Raw genomic sequence first — 18,724 nt, 5'->3', positions numbered from 1 at the left:
TTAAAACATTCATCTCTTTGAGGATGATCCAAGTATAAATTAGAATCTTTTCTATCCTCTCCATATCTGATTTTCACACAGTAACTCACTGCTCTCCAAGAGTATATGATAGCACATTTTACTGAACACTATTGCTTTTTCAAATTATGCACCTTGTTGGATCAGCCTTAATTTGTCCTCCTTTAATCTCATTCTATTTCATGCTTGTATTTCTGCTTTCTCAAGAGCCTGATATTTTATCTCTGCTTCCTTCACTATTCAAAACATGTCCTAATTTAGTATTCTCTGCAAGCCAAATTGACATGGCCTGGAGAGTTGTTGCCATGCTAAATGTACGATAAACTGTGATCTCTGACTACATACCACCTCACAGTTTCATGTACATGTTTTCACTACTTTCACTACTTATTTTGTTTGGGATTACAGATATTTGTTTTGTTGATAGACCTACTTTTTTTTTTTTTTTTGGTTAATTGTAGGAAAGACACACAGAAAAATTTCAAATAAAATCAAATGTGAAGCCTACTGTTTCCCATTTTGCCCACTTTAAATCCAAATGAGGCTTTTCAAAGCATCTTTCAGTAAATCTGTATTTTACTGCCAACTGCCAACACAACTGTTTCTTCAGAAAAAAAAGGGGAAATTATGTGGGATGCTGGTAGGAAGCTGACCCCTAGAGAGCTTTGGGTATTTCCTACACAGTTGTAGCACATACATACAATTGGAATAAATATTACCTAATTCATCCCAGTGTATGAGTAGTTTTCATTTCTCTGTTTGGAAACTGGAAAGGACTTGCAATTAGATTGCTATGGACCAGGGGAAGTTCAGGTTGGATATCAGGAAGAATTCTTCACATAGGGGGTGATTAGACATTGGCAGGGGCAGCCCAGAGAGGGAGTGGAATCCCTATCCCTGGAGGTGTTTAAGGAAAGACTGGATGTGGCACTCATTGCTCTAGCTTAGTTGACAAAGTTGTGTTTAGTCAAAGCTTGGACTCACTGATCTCAGGGTTCTTTTCCAACCTGATTGGTTCTGTAATTAATGAGAAAGTCACTGCCAATTTGATATTGTCAGAACTGTATGTGTATATATATTTATATGTATAAAGATAATGCTCATAATACCAAAATTATGTATTTCATTACTCTTCCAATTCCATTAATAGAATTTGCCTCCTTGTCTTTGCCTTTCTTTGTTTTATTGATTTTATTGTTTTATTGACACCTCTTAATTACTATTCCATATTCCCCCACTCTTGTTAGGAGGCTGGGTGTACAGGGGTGCTCGTTATGGACTTCTACTTGCTATAGACTTTCTGCATGATCAGCCAAGCAAAATATTTTCCGTACAAGGGGCAGTGCCAATGACAATGACAGAGAAAGCAGGAGCAGGACTCTTGTAACTCCAGAATGTGTCTTTTTTGGAGCAAAATGGAGAGAGCTGGAGGGCCCTTGCTCTTGTCTCCTTTCCCATCCTTCCAGTCTTCCATTTGCTGTTCATCCAGAACTCTTTTCTGCATGTCATCTCTGTTATTGGCAAAGGTTTGCCTCTGTAGCTTGTATTCTGCAACTGCGTTTCAAATTTTATAGTGAATTCAAATGTTAGAATACAAACTTAATTAATACTTTGCAGCTGGTAATAAATGCTCTGGAGCCAGGGAAAGAATTTTGCATAGCCACATCCCCCTTTCAATCCGTTCTCTGCTCCTCAAGCTTTTAATTACCAGCTTAAAAACATTGCTAAAATTTACACCGCTGTGCTCTCCTCTGGTGCTGGTGTGATCATTCACAGTTTGTGCAAGCTAAATTTGAAATTGCAACCCAAGGAAGCCGATAATGTGTTGTATATCTTTGTCTCACGCTTTGTGTGGGGATAAGTGGCTTCACATGGTGCAAGACAATGGAGAATCATGTTTTAAGTGTGCAATGCCAAAGCCTTAGAGTGAGATTTTGCTTCTCTAGAAGTCCTGTGATGATTTCACAGCAGCAAGATGCTCAGTCCAGATTCTTCCAGCTAGGACACCGACACAGAATTAGGCCAGAAAAGCTTCAAGGGAACATGGAAAGGACATCTTCCCTCAGAGTCTAGCACTAAATGCATCTCTTCCAGAATTGAAATCATAAACTCAGTTGAATTTAATTAAGAGAATTGTAATTTGGGCCTTGCAAATTGCAAAATTTCCAACAGCCTTAGTTCCATTGGACCCAAATTGCTAATATGAAAGTATATAAGAAGATTAAACAAGTGATTTTAAAAATAAAAATCAGGTAAACTGAGACAAATAGACTTGAAGGTACAAAAGATAACATAACTTTGCACATTTTATATTGTAAGAAGAGATACTGCATGTAGTTGGCAACTGACTGTGTTGCAGTCAACAATGGACTCACACAGAGCTGTTAGCCCTATGCTTAAAATAATTTACAGAGAAAAACTCTTAAATTAAATCACTGCCTGTAATTTGAATGGTGCTGAATTATGGGAACTACTAAAAGGTAATATTTTTTTTAAAGTTATTCTTGATAAATTGTTTTAAAATGGGTTGTGTTTATTATTCCTTTAACTTCTCCATTAGATGTTCACAGTTTATGTGAGGAGGTGTGAGACCAGATTGGCTATTACAATAGCGGTGCTCTGGATTTCAGGGTACAAATTGGAGGCTGGAAATTCAGTGAACTCCAGGACAGTGAAATCCCATTTTTTTTTCCCCTAAAGTCAGTCTTTGAAACTCACTTTGTTTTCCCTGATAGTTCCATGTCCAGTCAATATCAAAGCATATTAAATTTTCTTAATCATGCAAAGTAAAGGAGGCACATGTCTAGCTCAAAATCTGTCTTCCTTATGCTTGACTGTATTTACTTAAGAGTATTTTAAAGACACATCTGTTACTTCTTTACATTCTTTGAGACTTTTCAGGAGATACACTTAGAAACAAAAGCTGAGCAGGTGACAGTGTCCTGAGTTGAATTTGTGACATTCCAGTATCCCCTTCTCTGCAATGGCAGGACCCGGTACCACAGCCAGTCAGGGGCTTTGGAAATCCCACCAGATGTATTTGTACAGCTGGCCTTTTGCCTACTCAGGATCAACCTCATTATGATTTATTAATCATCTCCAAAGAGCATTGACAAACAATGAATATTTATGACTACAGATGTAACCCTATTGTTTGTGCAAATTACAGTGTTTTCCTGGTAATATTCTAAATGGCTTCAAGTTGACATAAATAATTCATACTTGCAAAGCCATATGTTAAACTGTCATTGTAAAAGACTAAGTGCTGCCAGTTTTCACTTGAACCATATGTAAATATCAAGCACTTGATATTAAACAGTGATATAAAGTCTACGCACCTTAATGCCACTTACACAATAAAGATTGCAATAAGCCACAATGCATTGAGGGCCAGTGTCAAAAGAAGTGCAGCAAAAGAACCATTTTTATTACTGAGTAAACTACAGTGTATTAATTTAACCAAGTCCGGCTTTACAGATTTAAATTACAGCAAAAGCAGACCTCCAGCCTTTGTCATTATTACTGTGTTAAGGAAACAGCTTGAAATATTTCCATTAATCTACTGCAAGCTGCTAATTTTTATCAAGGTACTCACTCATTGCATGCATGTGACATACATTTACATACATTTAATGTGTGTGTATGTATATATACATGTGTGTCAAATGCTGTACAAATGTTATATAATCATGGAATAGCCTGAGTTGGAAGGCACCTTAAAGACTTCCCAGTTCCATGGGCAGGGACACCTTCCATTAGCCCAGATTGCTCAGAGCTCCATCCAACCTGGCCTTGAGCACTTCCAGCAATGGGACAGCCACAACTGTCTGGGCCTTTTTATTTTTCATTAGAAATTTCTGAATGGAGTGTTACCACTCACAAGGATTAATGGATTCTTCCTTCCATTCTGCCAGCATCTCCACTGACAGAGACGAGGCTGGTATCCTCTTTCCTGCCAGGTTCCCCTCTTTCCTGCCAGGTTCCGTGGCTGGAAGCACAACCCTCACCCACCACATGAGGAATTTCTGGTCCCATGGGAGGGCTGTGAGTCTCCTGAGGCACAGACTCACACATGTGGCTACTCACACATACTTTCATCAGCCCTGTTACATGAAGGGCCAAGTCAGTTGCCAGTGTCAGGGCTGTAGCCTGGAGAGACTTACTTCCAACCCCATTACCGGAGCAGAAATACAGCTATGAGCTTGGCTGATCATTCCCATTTTAAGGGAATGGTCTCAGCCAGCTTAAAAGCCAAGAGGTGGCCTGTTCACAGTTCCAAAGAGCCTGCAGCCAAACCCCAAAGGTCTGCCAGCAGGTGGTCTTAACTGACAAATTTGCAGTTAAATGCCAAAGCTGGAGGATGCAGATAGGCAAATTCAGTTTGGAAATAAGCCATACATTTTCAACAGCTAAGGTAATTAGCAATTGGATTGACCTAATGTCCTGGGGTGACTTTATGATACTGGTATCCCCAATCGTTTGGTTTATGTTATATATTAAGTTCTGCACCTTTAAGACTGGCTTTGAGAGCAAGAGAGGGGGAAGAAGAAGCGTGCAGTTTGTGTTAAAGAAAAACATCACTCCCACACATCTCGCTCCTGGACTGTGGTGTCTGCAGCACGGACAGACAGCGGGACAGAGCTTCTCTCTGGCTTTTAGTTAGTTTTAGCTAGCTGAGGCAGAGGAGTTCCCTGGACCTTTGTTTTGTTTTTTTTTTTCTTGGATCTGTGCAAGCCTGCTCTGGACTGAACACCCAGCCAAACCCCGGGAGCTCACGCCTGTGGCCCAGCGGGGCCTGGGCCTCTGCACTTTCCAGTGCCAGAGGGACTGATAAGAACCTGAGCAAGCTGAGCTACACCACATGAAAAGGACTTTTCTTCCTAGACTTGCCATTCCATCGAACAGCAAGAGGTTTTGTTATTTAATATTCTTCAATTTCTGTTAAATAAACAGCTTTTTCCACTTCTCTCCAAGGAATTTTTTTTTTCCCTTTCCCGGACCAGTTGGTGGGGAGGGGGCATTTCCCTGGGGAAATCCCCATTTGGAGTTTTCCTCTCTAATTTGCCCTAAACTAGGACAAATACAGTTTTTGGCGCCCAACGTGCGGCAAGAGAAAGTGGAAAAACCTGTACTGATTGTTTGGTGTATTTATTCTGTATTAAGATAAAGCAGTCAGTAGCCATGTTGTTTGGATACATAATATCTCTCGGGGTAGGGGCCTTCATGTGGATCTGGTCCCTAGAATTTTTTGGGTTTTAATACCTGTCTTTTCCCTCTTTCACAGTAGAGGGGCACGGATTAGAATGGTTATTGTGCTGGGCTCGGTGATAATTATTTATAGGCTTATAATTATAATTATATATAAGGCTTGTAACTGACTCTTCATCACAGAAATGCTAAAGCTGTGACTAGAGATTTCTCAAACAAAATAAGTAAATTAGTAATTCTATAAAAAATGTGATTATAGAAATATAAATATAAAGTATAAAATATTATTTATAAAAATGTGATTAGTTAAATTACATTTATTATCCTTATGGCAAAAATAATCTCAAGGAAGTTGTGTGGTTACAAAGGAGAGTAAGACTGAGTGGTAGGAAAATAACATTGCTTAGCCTTAAAATCCATTAATTTCAATGATCCCAGTACTGAGCCTTGCACACACTTCTCACAGCTGTCTGTTCTGCGTTGCTTCCACAATTTAGAGTGTGTCCGCTAAGCTCCACTGAAACCTAATGGTGTGTCTGTGCTATTCTGCATGTTTCAAAGACAGCAAAAATTTTTAATGAAAGGTTTTGCAGTTCTTCGTCCATCTCCAAATGACTCTTGGCAGTTTGTTTTCCATGTGCAGTCCTGAGACAGAACATTGCTCACAAAACACACCACATTTACTGTTAAAATGGCATTGCTGCTTGAGTGAGAAGAACAGAAAATTAATTTCTCTCTTTAAACTTTTGGGTTTTAGACCAAAAGTGCTTTCTTTCACTTCTGTGAGAGTGTGAAAGTAGAACTTCTAGATTCAGACAGGGACAGACAGGCATTGCATATGCTCAACATGGCAGCAGCTTTTTATTTCCTCACAGAAGTCTGAGGGTTAATGAAAGCCCTCAAATAGTTTGAGTCCCAAATACAGGCTGAAAGAATCCCATGAACTTGGCCAAAGTTTCTTAATTATAATGATGACTGTGGGCACTGCAAGATCCCAGAAATGCTGATGGTCCTTGATTGTGCCTCTTTTTATGTCATCACCCTGGAATTGATTGCTTTCCAAAGCTGCCCATTCTGCAGGGTTTTCCTGGCTCACAATTTCCAAATGGCTTTGAAGGATCCTTTTCTCCTTATCTTAAACTTTTTTCAAGGTCAAAGTAAAATTACAGGGACCCCTTATTTCAGAAGCAGCTTGTTTCATGCTTTGTCTTGAGCCTGCAGTGCACGGGCAGTGCTTTAGGTGTCACACAAATACAAAAGAGCTGTATTTGATACACAATTCATATTTCTAGATGCTCATTTGGACAGTGCAGTTTTTACACAAAGCTTTTGTATTGAAGTAGAAATTAAAGTAGAAATCTACTAAGAAATGTGCAGTTATAAAAATGGCAATTACTTATTTGAAGCTTCCTGGGCCTACTTAGAGATGAATTTCTGGATTTTGTAATTAGAGATACAATTTTGTGGCTTATTTTTGACCTTAGAGAGGAGTCCTGAATTTTGTTCTTCTCTGAGCATCTTTTACTAAATTACAGTGAATTATTAAAGCTCTGTGCAAGACCAGTGAAATCATTGGGATCGCCCAGGTGCAACCACAGTGAAGACCCTGAATTTCAGCACTGGAGCTACAAAGCAGGCTGGAGAAGAGATAAAATCTCTGGCCGTACTCCCCAAGTGCAGGTTGACCTGGCATTGCTGATGGTTAGAAACACCTGCTTGGAGGAGGTGTTGTCTTGAAGGAAAATATCAATTAATAACTGAAATACTTGTGATCTGAGAAAAGTGGCTGTGGTTTAATTCACAGAGAAACATAGAACCATTTTCAAAAGCTGCCTGGTGCTGTCCAAGTGCAGGGTAAATCCAGGTTTTCACAGCTCAGAGGCTCACCGATCTGAGGATGCAGAGCTGGATCTTTGCCATGTTAGGTAACTCATATGGAAATAAACCACCCAGAAAAATATAGAAGGGATTTGATTTTATCTTCTTTTTTGAATATTTTTTAAATTTAATTTTTAATTTTTTAATAGGAAAATAGTTGTATGTCTTTAAGGAACACATTCAGCACACCACTAAGCATTAAAATAGGAACACATCATTGCACACAGACCAAAACCTGTCTTTTCCTCCACTAGAATTGCAAATCCACCATTGTGCTGAATAAAAATGAAAGTAAGATTTTTAAAGTAAATATTTTAGTTTGCCTTTGGCACAAAACCAAACAATTTCTATTGTGAGGTTTTCTGACTGTATATAAATATTCCCCTGCAACACAGTTCATCTTGGGGAATGTTCCCCAGTGTAACATATCTGTCACCAAGATTGTTCTTCAGATTATCTATTTAATCTTGTTGCATCAATAAATAATTACACTTTTTGGGCTGCTCCAGATAGAGGGTCATCCAGCCCAGCTCCTGGCCCTGTATAGGATCCCCCAACAATCCCACCCTGTGCCTGAGTGTGTTGTCCAAAAGCTCCTGGAGCTCTGTCAGCCTTGGGGCTGTGACCATTCCCTGGGGAAATGAATTCCCTGTCCAGCACTCCAACACCGTCTGGGGGAAGAAACAGTCCTGATATCCAGCCTAAAAGCTTCCCTGAATCAGCTTCATCCCATTTCCTTGAGTCCTGTCTCTGGTCACAATAACAGAAGGCAGCTTTCAACTGCCTGGATGGACTGGGAGCTCTGGGATGGACTGGGAGCTCTGGGATGGATGAGGATGAACTGGGAAAAACTGAAATGGACTGGGAGCTCTAGGAGGGACTAAGAGTAGCTTAGACTTCTGGGATGGACTGGGGGCTCTAGGATATTCAGTTAAATTCCCAAATTTGTTTTTGGCCATATATGTTAAGTAACTCTGTTACCTCATCCAGTATTTCCTTTCTTCTCATGTTGGCTTAGCAACTCCTGACATTGTTCAGACCTCCCTTTGGCTGAGTGCTACAGACCATGGCAAACTCATGGAAAAGTAAGGTTCAAGGAAGCACATGCATGGAAGAGTGAGTTGAGAAGATGGCCTGCTGAGCTGACCATCCTGGTGTAACCCCAGCCAGCAACCTCTCACTCCTCAACAGCGGAATCGGGAAGAATGGAAAGGGTAAAAGAGAGAAAATCCCTGGTTGGGATAAAGGCAGCTTTATAGCAAAGCAAAGCAAGGAATTCCCTGCTTGCCATGGCTGGGCAGGTGTTCAGCCATCCACAGGAGAGCAGGGTCCCATTATAACAGTTTCTCAGGAAGACAGACACCGTTACTCCAAACATCCCTCCCTTCCTCCTTTTTCTCCCCACTGATCATGATGCCATAAGGTTTGGAAAGTCCCTTGGGGTCACTAGCTGTGTCTCCTCTTAAATTCCTTCAGCTGTGTGGCAGCAAAAAACCAGGAAAGGCCTTGGCTCAGTGTAAGCTCTGCTCAGTAAAAACAAACTCATCTCTGCATTATCAGCCCTGTGCTCAGCTCAAGTACAAAGCACAGCCCCACATCAGCCACAGCCCCATACAGCCCCTAGTGAAACTATAGAATGTGGTGCCCTTCAGGCCTTCTCGGAGTATAATCCCTCAGAACTTTAGGTCCTGTAGAATTGCTGAGTGGTAACAGCTAAAATGCAATGAAATGGATGCATGCATTCACAGGAATGGTTTTTCAAGTAGCTTTTCAGCTATGTGCTGGACTCTTGTGTATGAACAGTAAAGAGTGTTTATATGCTGCATACACTGCACCAAATTATCGGTGCTTCTGATTGGATTTGCTGTGCTCCAGTGCTGCCAGGACTCTCCCAAAGGACACGAGGTCACAAGAGGGGCTGCTGAGCTGCTGAATAGTGCCTCTTCCCACAGTGTCTGAGACACCACCACCATGGCAATGCGTGTGTAGGCAGGATTGTGTCCTAGGTCTAATTCCACATCCCAGCTAAAAAATCCACAGCTGCATTTCTGCACTTATATACTGCTTTCCTAATTCTACTTTGGAGAAGCTTCTTACAAAGGCACAATGCTCCCAGAATTTTTTGTTTATCCAAGGGCAATTGTGCCTTGGAAATGGTTCATTGGAAACCTTTGACCTGAGTTCTAATCTGATTTAAATTAATTTAAATTCAGAATCACTCTGGGCTAACTCCAGTGTAAGGGTAGTAGTGGTCCATGGGACGGCAATGGTGCTTCACAGAAATATCAACAGCAGCTGGCTTTCTGTCCTTAGTTAATTTGATTATATAGTTTTAGTTTAACTTAAACAAAGCAGTGACCTTATTATTATTTTAAGAAACTCATTTTGAGAGGAGGGAATCGTATTTCTCACATAAATCCATCTTCAAATGTCTTCTTTAGATGTACATGTATCTGGGATTGGAGTAGAATTTGTGTGGGGAGAGGAAAAGCGTACTGGATTTCACTGATCCCAGTTGCTTTAAATTATGCAGGGAAGAGGGAGATGCTGTTTATGCATGAAGAAAACAAGGTTGGCAGCAGAGATCAGAAGGGCCTTGCTTTTGTAGTTTCCCTCTGCTATAAAATGAGTACCAGGGGAAGGCTTGGGGTGTCTTGCAAGAACTGTCTGAGGGGTCACATTTGGTGCTTGTGACTATTAGAAAAAAATCAATGGTAGTCAGCATTCTTGTCATTGTTTCTTTCTAAAGCACTGTTTTTCTGTAGCTTTACAAGAAGCAATTCTGAATAAATGCTTGAATCTTGCTTTGCCTAAATGTAAATTAAGGTCAGTTTCAGGGATTTCTCCAGATATGAACTTTAGTAAGAGTTGAATACATGTTTTCAAACACTAAATCATAGTTTCATAGGACATTTTGCGAACATTTTCTACATGTCTTGTTTACTCTTCCCCTCCTTTATCTCAAAATCCACCTTAAAATATCAGTGCTCTAAATTCTAAATAATCTAAGTTCTAAATAATAAACTTCAAAATCACATCTGAAGAATTGAGAATGGCTCTCAGTAACAAATCCTGTTATTCTAATATTTCCTATTGTACATTTCTGTCACATCTGTTATTTTGTTTATGTGTTTTGCCTACAGAATGAAAAGGAGAAGCTGACATGGAGTGACCGCATGCCTGGATATGCAGTGAACTTTGGACTGATTTTATTTATGGTAAGATAATCTGCATTTCTGGTCATTTATTAGGTGTGAGAAACTTTGCCATGAGCATCTAGAAGGAAACCCTTGAACTGCTGTTTTCAAATACATTAAAAGTCTGAAGTTAAGGTAGGTATGGGAGAAATACTAGGAAGGTTCATGGAGATCAATGCCTGCCTCCAGCTTTACTCTATTTTTCCAAAGGCTGCTTGTGGAAGGGCTGACTTTCTGTAATGCCAGCACATTTTTGTTTTGTGTTCATTACACAAATTCTGCCTCTCCCCCAGGGTTTTTGCTCCATCTCTGTTATCCAATGAAGGGATAACATTGATATTTAGTTGTGAGCACAGTACTGCATATGTTGGTCACAGTGACATTTGGAAAGGTTGAGCCTCAAAACATGCGACATACAGGTGAAATAAATCAGTTGCTGAAAAAATATTTATCCAAGGCACATTCAGGGATGGACTATACAGTAGTTGAGGAAGATCATGGTACACAGTCCTCCCTTGGGAACAAGAATCAGGTGTGCAGGTCAGCCTCTAAAGCAGGGACACCATTGTCCTAGTCAAAAATCAAATTTCCAGCAAAACAAATACATCATGAAGCTGCTGGACTTGTAAACAGCAACAGGAAGGTCTGGATAAAAACCCCTAAATTACATGGTAAAGGATCCCATTATCCCTCTAGTTACAGTAATTACTGACTGAAACCTTCTGTTCATAACTGGCAAAATCGCAATGAAATATGCCTGTTTACATCATTGCAGCATCTAACTAGGGAAACTCACTTGGGGCCTAAATTATTTTAAGATACCTAAGTGTATTTCTAATTTACTCAAATTTGCGTATACTACACCAGATGTCCTGTGAAGATTTAGTTTCTTTTGCTGACTATCAAATGCTCACATTGAAGTTAATGTCTACACCCTTATAGATATGTTTATATATTTATGAATATGTATGCATTCCATATTCAGAATATTTTCTGCACATTTTAAATGTACATAATAAATAAGTGTACATAAATAGTGTCATACATGGATGTATGCTGCAGCATTTTGAGTGAGTTTACCATCCTGAGGCCATACCCAGTATTTGCTTTTTAAACAGATCCTCTTAAGTTTATCAGTCATGACTTCACTTAGAGCAGACCATACTGAGTCTGACTAGGCACAGCCCTGATTTAGCTTATACAAGTCATTCGTTTGCAGAAAAGGTGCTTACATGTGCTCTTGACTTTCACCATGGTTAAATCTCCCCTAAGCACGAGCTTAAAGTGCTTTCCTGACTCATAGTCTAGGTATTACCCTCCCTGCTTACTGTAACATCTCAGAGAGATTTATGAAGGATTTTTACCTACAGTTTGTGAGATGTAAAATGCAGAGCTCAAATTCTTCAACTTCTGTTTGTGACTAGTGGAACTAGGCTGACTTTCACCATCTGGCAAAGTGGACACAATGACTTTATTTTTGCAATATTTTGAGCATTATTTATATGTAAGTACCTACAGGAGACAACTTGTAAACCATGCATGAAATTCAAGCCAACTCTTGATGAGGGAGAGCACGCTGTGCTATCCTACATGAATATTGCAACCTGCTCTTGATTGTATGGGATGTTTCCCTTTTTCCTGCTAGGTTAGTTAAACAGGAATTGGAAAGATCAGACTGAAGTTTTGCTGTCAGTCTGTGAAATATAATTGCACTGAGAAAACTTTAGTGGTCTTGTTAACCTCCATTATTATTGTTCACACAGATTAATTATTTTAACTATAAGGCCTACAAAATACAATAATACAAAATAAATAATAAAATATTGAATTTACATGTGTGTACAGGGGTATAAGACTCAGTCATAGACCTGCACACAAGTGCATAGCAATTTCTAGTGCTGCAGAAGTGATTGTAGAATTTATTAATGCTACCTTTTCTAGGCCAAAAGGGTCTGGAGTTCCAAATCCATAGGTGTTTTCCATGAAGATTTCTATGTTGCTATAGAGTGATGCTGTTTTGTTCTGTCCCTCCTTCCCCGAGCTTTACATCCCATCACTTTCCCTGGTGATTCTTGAAGCTGGTAATGGTTTTTGTAGTGTAAAATCTTTCCTTTTCATTTTTTCCCTTAATTTCCATACTTCCATTGTGTACTTCACTTTTGTGAATTCCCTGTTAAAAATTGTGTCACGGTCTTTTCTCTCCTCTCTGGCTTTTCCTCTGTCTCTGTTAAGCTAGGCATGCTGTCTGTTTTGTTCAAAATGCAGTTTGAAAAAAACGCATTGTGTTTGCTTCTCTTGACCATTGTTACATCACAAGTCCAAGGATTAATTCACACATGTATGGATGCTTTAAAATCTGATCACAGTCCTTTTGTTGTACACAAAGCCTCATTGGACCGCAGAGGGGGAAGAAGATCGAAATCTGATTTAAGCTATGCTTTTTGCAGGGATTGTAGGACAGAAGTTCACAAGCCTTATTTTTGCAGAGTGAGATCAATGGTAGAAGGTGGTCTGGGCTTAGCTAGGCATCTAAAATTTTTTCTTGAGCGTGAACAATAACACGTCACAATTCATAAACCCCATATTTAGAAGGCACATGTTGTGGCAGAGATTTCTGAGTTGGTGATAAAGACGCTGGTAGTGTTGGAAGAGAGCAGGGTGGCATGGAGCAATGCATCACTGGGGCTTTTCTTTGTTTGGCTCAGTCAGAGGAAGGAAGAAATTCAGTTTGTGTCATGGCAGAAGAGTTCAGAAGCCTCTTCCACCCTTTTCTCACTCACATGATGTAATACTTGACTCAAGAATAGCCCTACTGGGGATCCAGAGAACTATCTGGACATGAAACTGTTATCCTACTTGGATGGAGGTAGCAGCCTAGCCCACGGGGTTTTATAACTTCCTTCTCAGATCTAGTTTGCTTTCCTGTTTGTCTTTATTCATACCAGGCTCAGTAGGTGACCTTTTCTGCAGCCAATTTTCACATCTGTTTCTAAGCAGATCAGTCCTGGATGGACTAGTTCAGCTATTCGGGGAAGAAACTGCCATAATAGGGGGAAGGATGGCCAGAGGGAATGTTGGCAATGACAACAAACCCCAAAGTGGGCACCTGAACAAGTGGTGGCCTGCCTTATCACGGATTTGGGCAGAAGAGGTATTTTCAGGAATGAGAGAAATGCTGTGAAGATACAGGAACCATTTCCCCTTAGTGACTGTCTGGGGAGTGAGAGCTATGCTCACAGTCACTGTGCAGTCCTACAGGCCCTCCTCAATTTTCTCTTCTTGCTTGATGCAAAGATAATGAAGACTCCTAAAGGAGTGTTTTTCCATCTGTGTCTAAGCAGATGTTTAAAAACAGCTGAGCAACTGAGAGTTTCTGAAGCCCTAGTGCTTTTGCAAAGAAAATATCTTTGTTCTATAAACAAATAAAACTTTTTTTTTTTTTTTTTTAGTAGATTTGGATACCTTGCTATGGCACTGCAGAGATTGAGAAGGTTGCCACTCTCTCATCCTCCAGTAACATTCCTCAGGGCAAGGGATCCCTGCAATCCTTTGGTCAGGTTCAAGATTTTGCTACTGAACTTTCATGATCTGAAATTTCCTCTTTCTCTATTTAGTGAACAATGTACTCGGCTCTTTTTCCTGTACTGTTAAGATATCATTCCTAAATGGGAATTTGTGATGGAGAGAGATGTGTGTTGAGGCTCAGGGATCTCATCAGCTCCAGAATGAGGCATCCTATTGATGATTTTTCTCGACCACCACCATAGTGAAAAAATTGCAAAGAAATCCACGGGATAAAGAAACAAGAAAAGAGTATTAAGGAAGATGATTAAGAAGAAGGAATCTGTGACTCAGATTAAGAAAAATAAAGGAACTTGAGGTGTCTGTAGAGGTGGAAGGTGAAGTAAATTAATACTAGGTGGTGCTGTTTTGTTTCCTTCCTTTATTGGGGATTTTACTCTCTACTCTAGTGATTGTAACGGGGAAGCAAGGAAAAAGTTATGGTCCTTGTGTTCCTGCACCCCTTTTGTCACAGCAAGGTAGTTAATGTGATTTTTTTTTGTCTGTTCATTTGGTAGGTAAGTGAAGAGAAAAACAGATATAAAAATCAGAAATGTTTCCTTGAGACAATGAAAACTACAAAACCAAAGGAAATATTTTATGTAATTTGAAAAGTTATCATTTTAACTGTTTCAGGTTCAGGCTTTTATAATTCACCTACAATTCATTTAAAATTAATGAAACAGTTCTTTAAAAAGTAAAATTAGATGTTTTACTAGGTCTTACCATTTTGTTACTATTTGCTGACAAAACATATTTGACAATTTCATCTGAAGTCTCCAGGAATTTCTCTAAATAATTATTTTTTAGTATGTTTCCTAGCTCTTCATAAAAGCAAAATGTGCCCAGTTTTCACATTCAGCCTTTAATAATTTAACTCTGATTCTTCTTGTGGTTCTTTTACAATAGTTCCTTTTCATGCAACAACTTTCCTCAGCATACAGTGATCTATTGCTGGATCATTAAAACGAACTGTTGAATTTCCTTAAACCCATGTTTTTAATCTGGGTCCCTAGGCCCATTTTAGTAACTGCAGTAGTCTAATCTTTCACACTGAGGCAGTCTCTTTCATCTGAGGATCTCTGACGCGGTCCTCTCCAGGCCCAAGGTCCCTTCGGGTGCCCGGCTGGCAAGCTCAGACGGTTACCCCGCGTTCAGCTTTTTGGGACGCTCCCCAGCACGCATGCAAAATGGGGGGCAGCTTACAGCTCCTCAAAGAGCTGCCACATGGAGCGACTACAACAAACACACGCTGAGGTGGAAGCAAAGGAGTAGAGAGGGCCAAACAGAGCTTTCATTGACCAGGTAAAAACATAGGCGTCACCCAGCACACAGGAGCACTGGATCAAGGTTGCAACAGCTGATAAACTGGGGTGGTCTCAAAGGCGGGGTCACAGAACATCCAGTAAGTGAGGAACAGGGGAGGTCTTAGGGGCTAGATGGACATACACAGGCCCAATAAGGAGAAATTCAGGGGAGGGTACAAAATCACACACCAATCAACCATTGAGTGGGTCAGAAATTTCCAGAACTACGGGAATGGGTAACAGGAGAGCGACAGGAGTGTAGGCAGGGTCTCAGAGGATTGTCATACAAAGTGGGAGGGATGTGGAACTTTCCAGGGAAGAAGGGGTGGTACACAGCTGGGGATTGACACTGAGGGGAAGGAGGCGATAACTTGGAGTAAACCATGAAACCTGGGGAAACTGAGGCAAACCAAGAAAGGAAAAACAGACCACAACAGATCTCAAGATGTTTTCCTAAAATAGTGAATGTACACTGGAATTCTTGCTAAAGGCAAAAATGAAAGGGGAAAATGTACCTTCTCCCCATTTTGTGCTGTGATGATAAAAATTTGCTATTTTTTATTTTTGTTTTATTGATGTTTTAAAAAATTTTGGATTGGTTTAGATTTCTTTTTTTAATTTATTTTCAACCAGAATACCACAATCCTGTGAATTTCAAATTCTTCTTGTGGGAACTTGACCTTAAGTAGCAGGGCCAACTTTCCTCATCTCATCAAAGATGGTCAAAGCCAGCCCATCAGGGATGCTAGGGATACCAAGTGATTTCTGGGACACAAATGCAAAATGAAGCCCTTATAACCCTACTTAGGTCATTCTTAAAAGAATAATAACTTTTTAATTTTTTAATTTATAGGTTGGTACTTCTACTGCGCACAGGTGAAGCTGTTTGAGCACAGTAAAGCCCATTTACCTGACTGCACATAATATAGGCCCTTCAGTCCAAGCCATGGAAACCTATTGCCAGATAAAAGACCTTGCTTAATTCCTGCTTTTGAGCCCCAAACGCCCACATTTCACTGCATGAATGATGTGTGTAGCTTTAATCAGAATGAACATGCCCGTCTGCAGGAATCCATGGAATCAGTATAAAAGAATCACAGATTGGTTTGGGTTGAACGGGACATTAAAAGTTATTTAATTCTAACGCCCTGCTAGTGTCAAGGATGCCACTCGTGGGATCAGGACACTCAGAGCCCCATCAAACCTGGCTTGGAACACTTCCAGGGATGTGGCAGCCACAGCTTCTCTGGGCAACCGGTGCCAGGGTCTCAACCCCCCTCAGGAAAGAATTTCTTCCTAATATCTAATTTAAAAATGTTCTCTTTTGGTTTAAAACCATTCTCCTTTTTCCTACCACTACCTACCCATGTAAAAGGTCACTTTCCCTCTTTTTCATTACCCTCCTTTAGATACTGAAAGGTGGTGTAAGGTCTCCCTGGAGTCTTCTCTTTTCCAGGCTCGACAATCCCAACTCTTTCAGGCTGTCTTCGTGGGACGGGTTCTGTGAAGCATCCGAGCATCCAGCCTGCTGAGCATCTTGTGTCAGTTGAATTGTTGTGCCAGTTTGGAGTCATGCATTCATTTTCTAATTTTTACTTATATTTTATTTATGTCCCTTTTTGTTGGAGACCTTTGAATTTCTTGCCTTTTAATTCAATCACCTGCATATTATCACCTTGCACTAAGAAACAACTCTGCAATGCCAATTCATGGAACGCACCCAGCCTTGCAGCCAAAGCTTCTGTTTCCAAGCTGGACTAACCTGTATATTCATTTGTCTGCAGATCATGCTGGCATTTTCAGCAGTGTTTGGTGTCATCGTGTACCGAATCACGACAGCTGCAGCCTTGTCCTTCAGCACAAATGAGACAACCAGGTCCAACGTTCGAGTGACCGTGACTGCCACTGCTGTCATCATTAACCTTGTAGTGGTCCTCATCCTTGATGAAATTTATGGAGCTGTGGCCAAATGGCTGACAGAAATTGGTAAAACTGCCTCACCTCATTCCTCATTAATTTGTGTATTGACATGAGGGGGTGTAAGGAGGATGCAGGAAGAGTATTTCCTTCTGGATAGGGCCAGTGAAAACATTCAGGCCTGTGAAGGTACCCCTTTACACCTAGCTGCAGAAAGTCAGTGGGTTGTTTAAAAAATGTTGATGGTTCTGACAAAGTTACTCTGATATTGTTTCCTTGATGAAAGTTTTACCCATTTCCTTACTGCTCAAATGATTTTTTCTTGTTCAATTTTAGGGCCATTTCTGGGCTGGACTTCTTAATAATCATTTCTATTGCAGATAGTGGTTGGACTTTAAAAATTTATTTTAAACATCAAAATATTGTTGCAAGCCTGGCTATTTATTTCTTTTGAAAGGAAGTAATTCCTTTGACTACTATAGAGGTTTAGGCCTAAAGTATTGATTTGTTATATACATTAGGCTAAAGATGTGTACTAATAGGTGTTTACATTGGGACTTCATTTTATTATTATTATTTATTATTTATTTGATTTATTATTTGGGGTTTTAATTTATTTTTTATTTTTATTCTGTTTGTTGTTTATTAATTTGTTTTATTAAATTAGACCAAGGATGTTGACTGATAGCACCCTTACATAAGATTACTTTAAGACTTCTGTTTCTTCTCAATTTCTCAGAGCAGTTTTAAGTTCACAGATGAAAACATCTCTTTCAGTCCTGTTTTTGGAATAACATTACAAACTACAGTTTTGCAGTTGTTAGAGTTTCAATCCTGAATTTTAGAAGTATGGTCCTGTTAGTTCAGATTAAATTCCTGAAGTATTTGAAAGAAATGAAGACAAAACAATTAGTTTTCAAATTGCCATTTTATTGGTTTAATTTTGTTTATTTCTGTTTTCGACCAGGCTTTGGGCAGATTGTAACAGGGTTACATAAATGGATTCTGTTCTAATGGCATAAATGAGATCAGGCTCACTGTCCAAGCCAAAATCGTATCCAGATTTTCAGCTTTCACATAAGTGACAGGCTGCTAACCGTGTATGGCCTGATCAATTTTGTTCACTGCACCTGCCCACATCAGAAAGGACACAAATGTTAAGGAATGACACAGCTGCGTGGAAAGAGTAGGAAAAGATGAAGATGAGACATCTCCAGCAGTTTCTAGCCAGGAGCTGGGAAATGCTAGGGACTGCCATGGCCTCTGCTTGGGAAGTACAGGAGGAAAATCTCTCCCTTTGAAATGTGCTTCAGGCTGAAGGGTGAAAGAAACAATTTCTTACTTACTGATTATTGTCCCCCTGTCACTTTGCATTTCATTCTAATCCTATCTTTATTAGGGCAGCATTCCTAATCAACCATCGCATGTTTTGTTTAAGAAAGATCCAGTGAGAATAATCTCTAGTGCTACAAATTACATGAATTACAAAGTTCACTCAGGCAGCTTTCTCCAGTGCTAGGCTCAGATGCCAAATGTAATCAAAATGTTTTAAAAAATTACAATTCACCATGTTGATAAATGTTGCTTAACTTGTGAACTCTCATTTTGTTGAGAGAAGAACAACATGCTCCATTCTCT

The 18,724-nt window shown here is 39.8% G+C and overlaps 1 protein-coding gene across 1 annotated transcript in view; it reads left to right on the top strand.

Annotated features, from left to right (window-relative positions):
* LOC131591757 (anoctamin-2-like) overlaps positions 1 to 18,724 on the top strand; it is a 159,477-nt gene that overhangs the window by 108,395 nt on the left and 32,358 nt on the right. Inside the window, exons 15-16 of the mRNA XM_058862788.1 lie at positions 10,248 to 10,322; positions 16,954 to 17,155. Coding sequence (XP_058718771.1) covers positions 10,248 to 10,322; positions 16,954 to 17,155 — 277 coding nt within the window. The remainder of the gene's footprint in view (positions 1 to 10,247; positions 10,323 to 16,953; positions 17,156 to 18,724) is intronic.

This window comes from Poecile atricapillus, chromosome W (genome assembly GCF_030490865.1).
Source record: "Poecile atricapillus isolate bPoeAtr1 chromosome W, bPoeAtr1.hap1, whole genome shotgun sequence".
In the NCBI taxonomy this organism is placed as follows: Eukaryota; Metazoa; Chordata; class Aves; order Passeriformes; family Paridae; genus Poecile; species Poecile atricapillus.
This window is presented reverse-complemented; position numbering and strand designations above follow the sequence as displayed.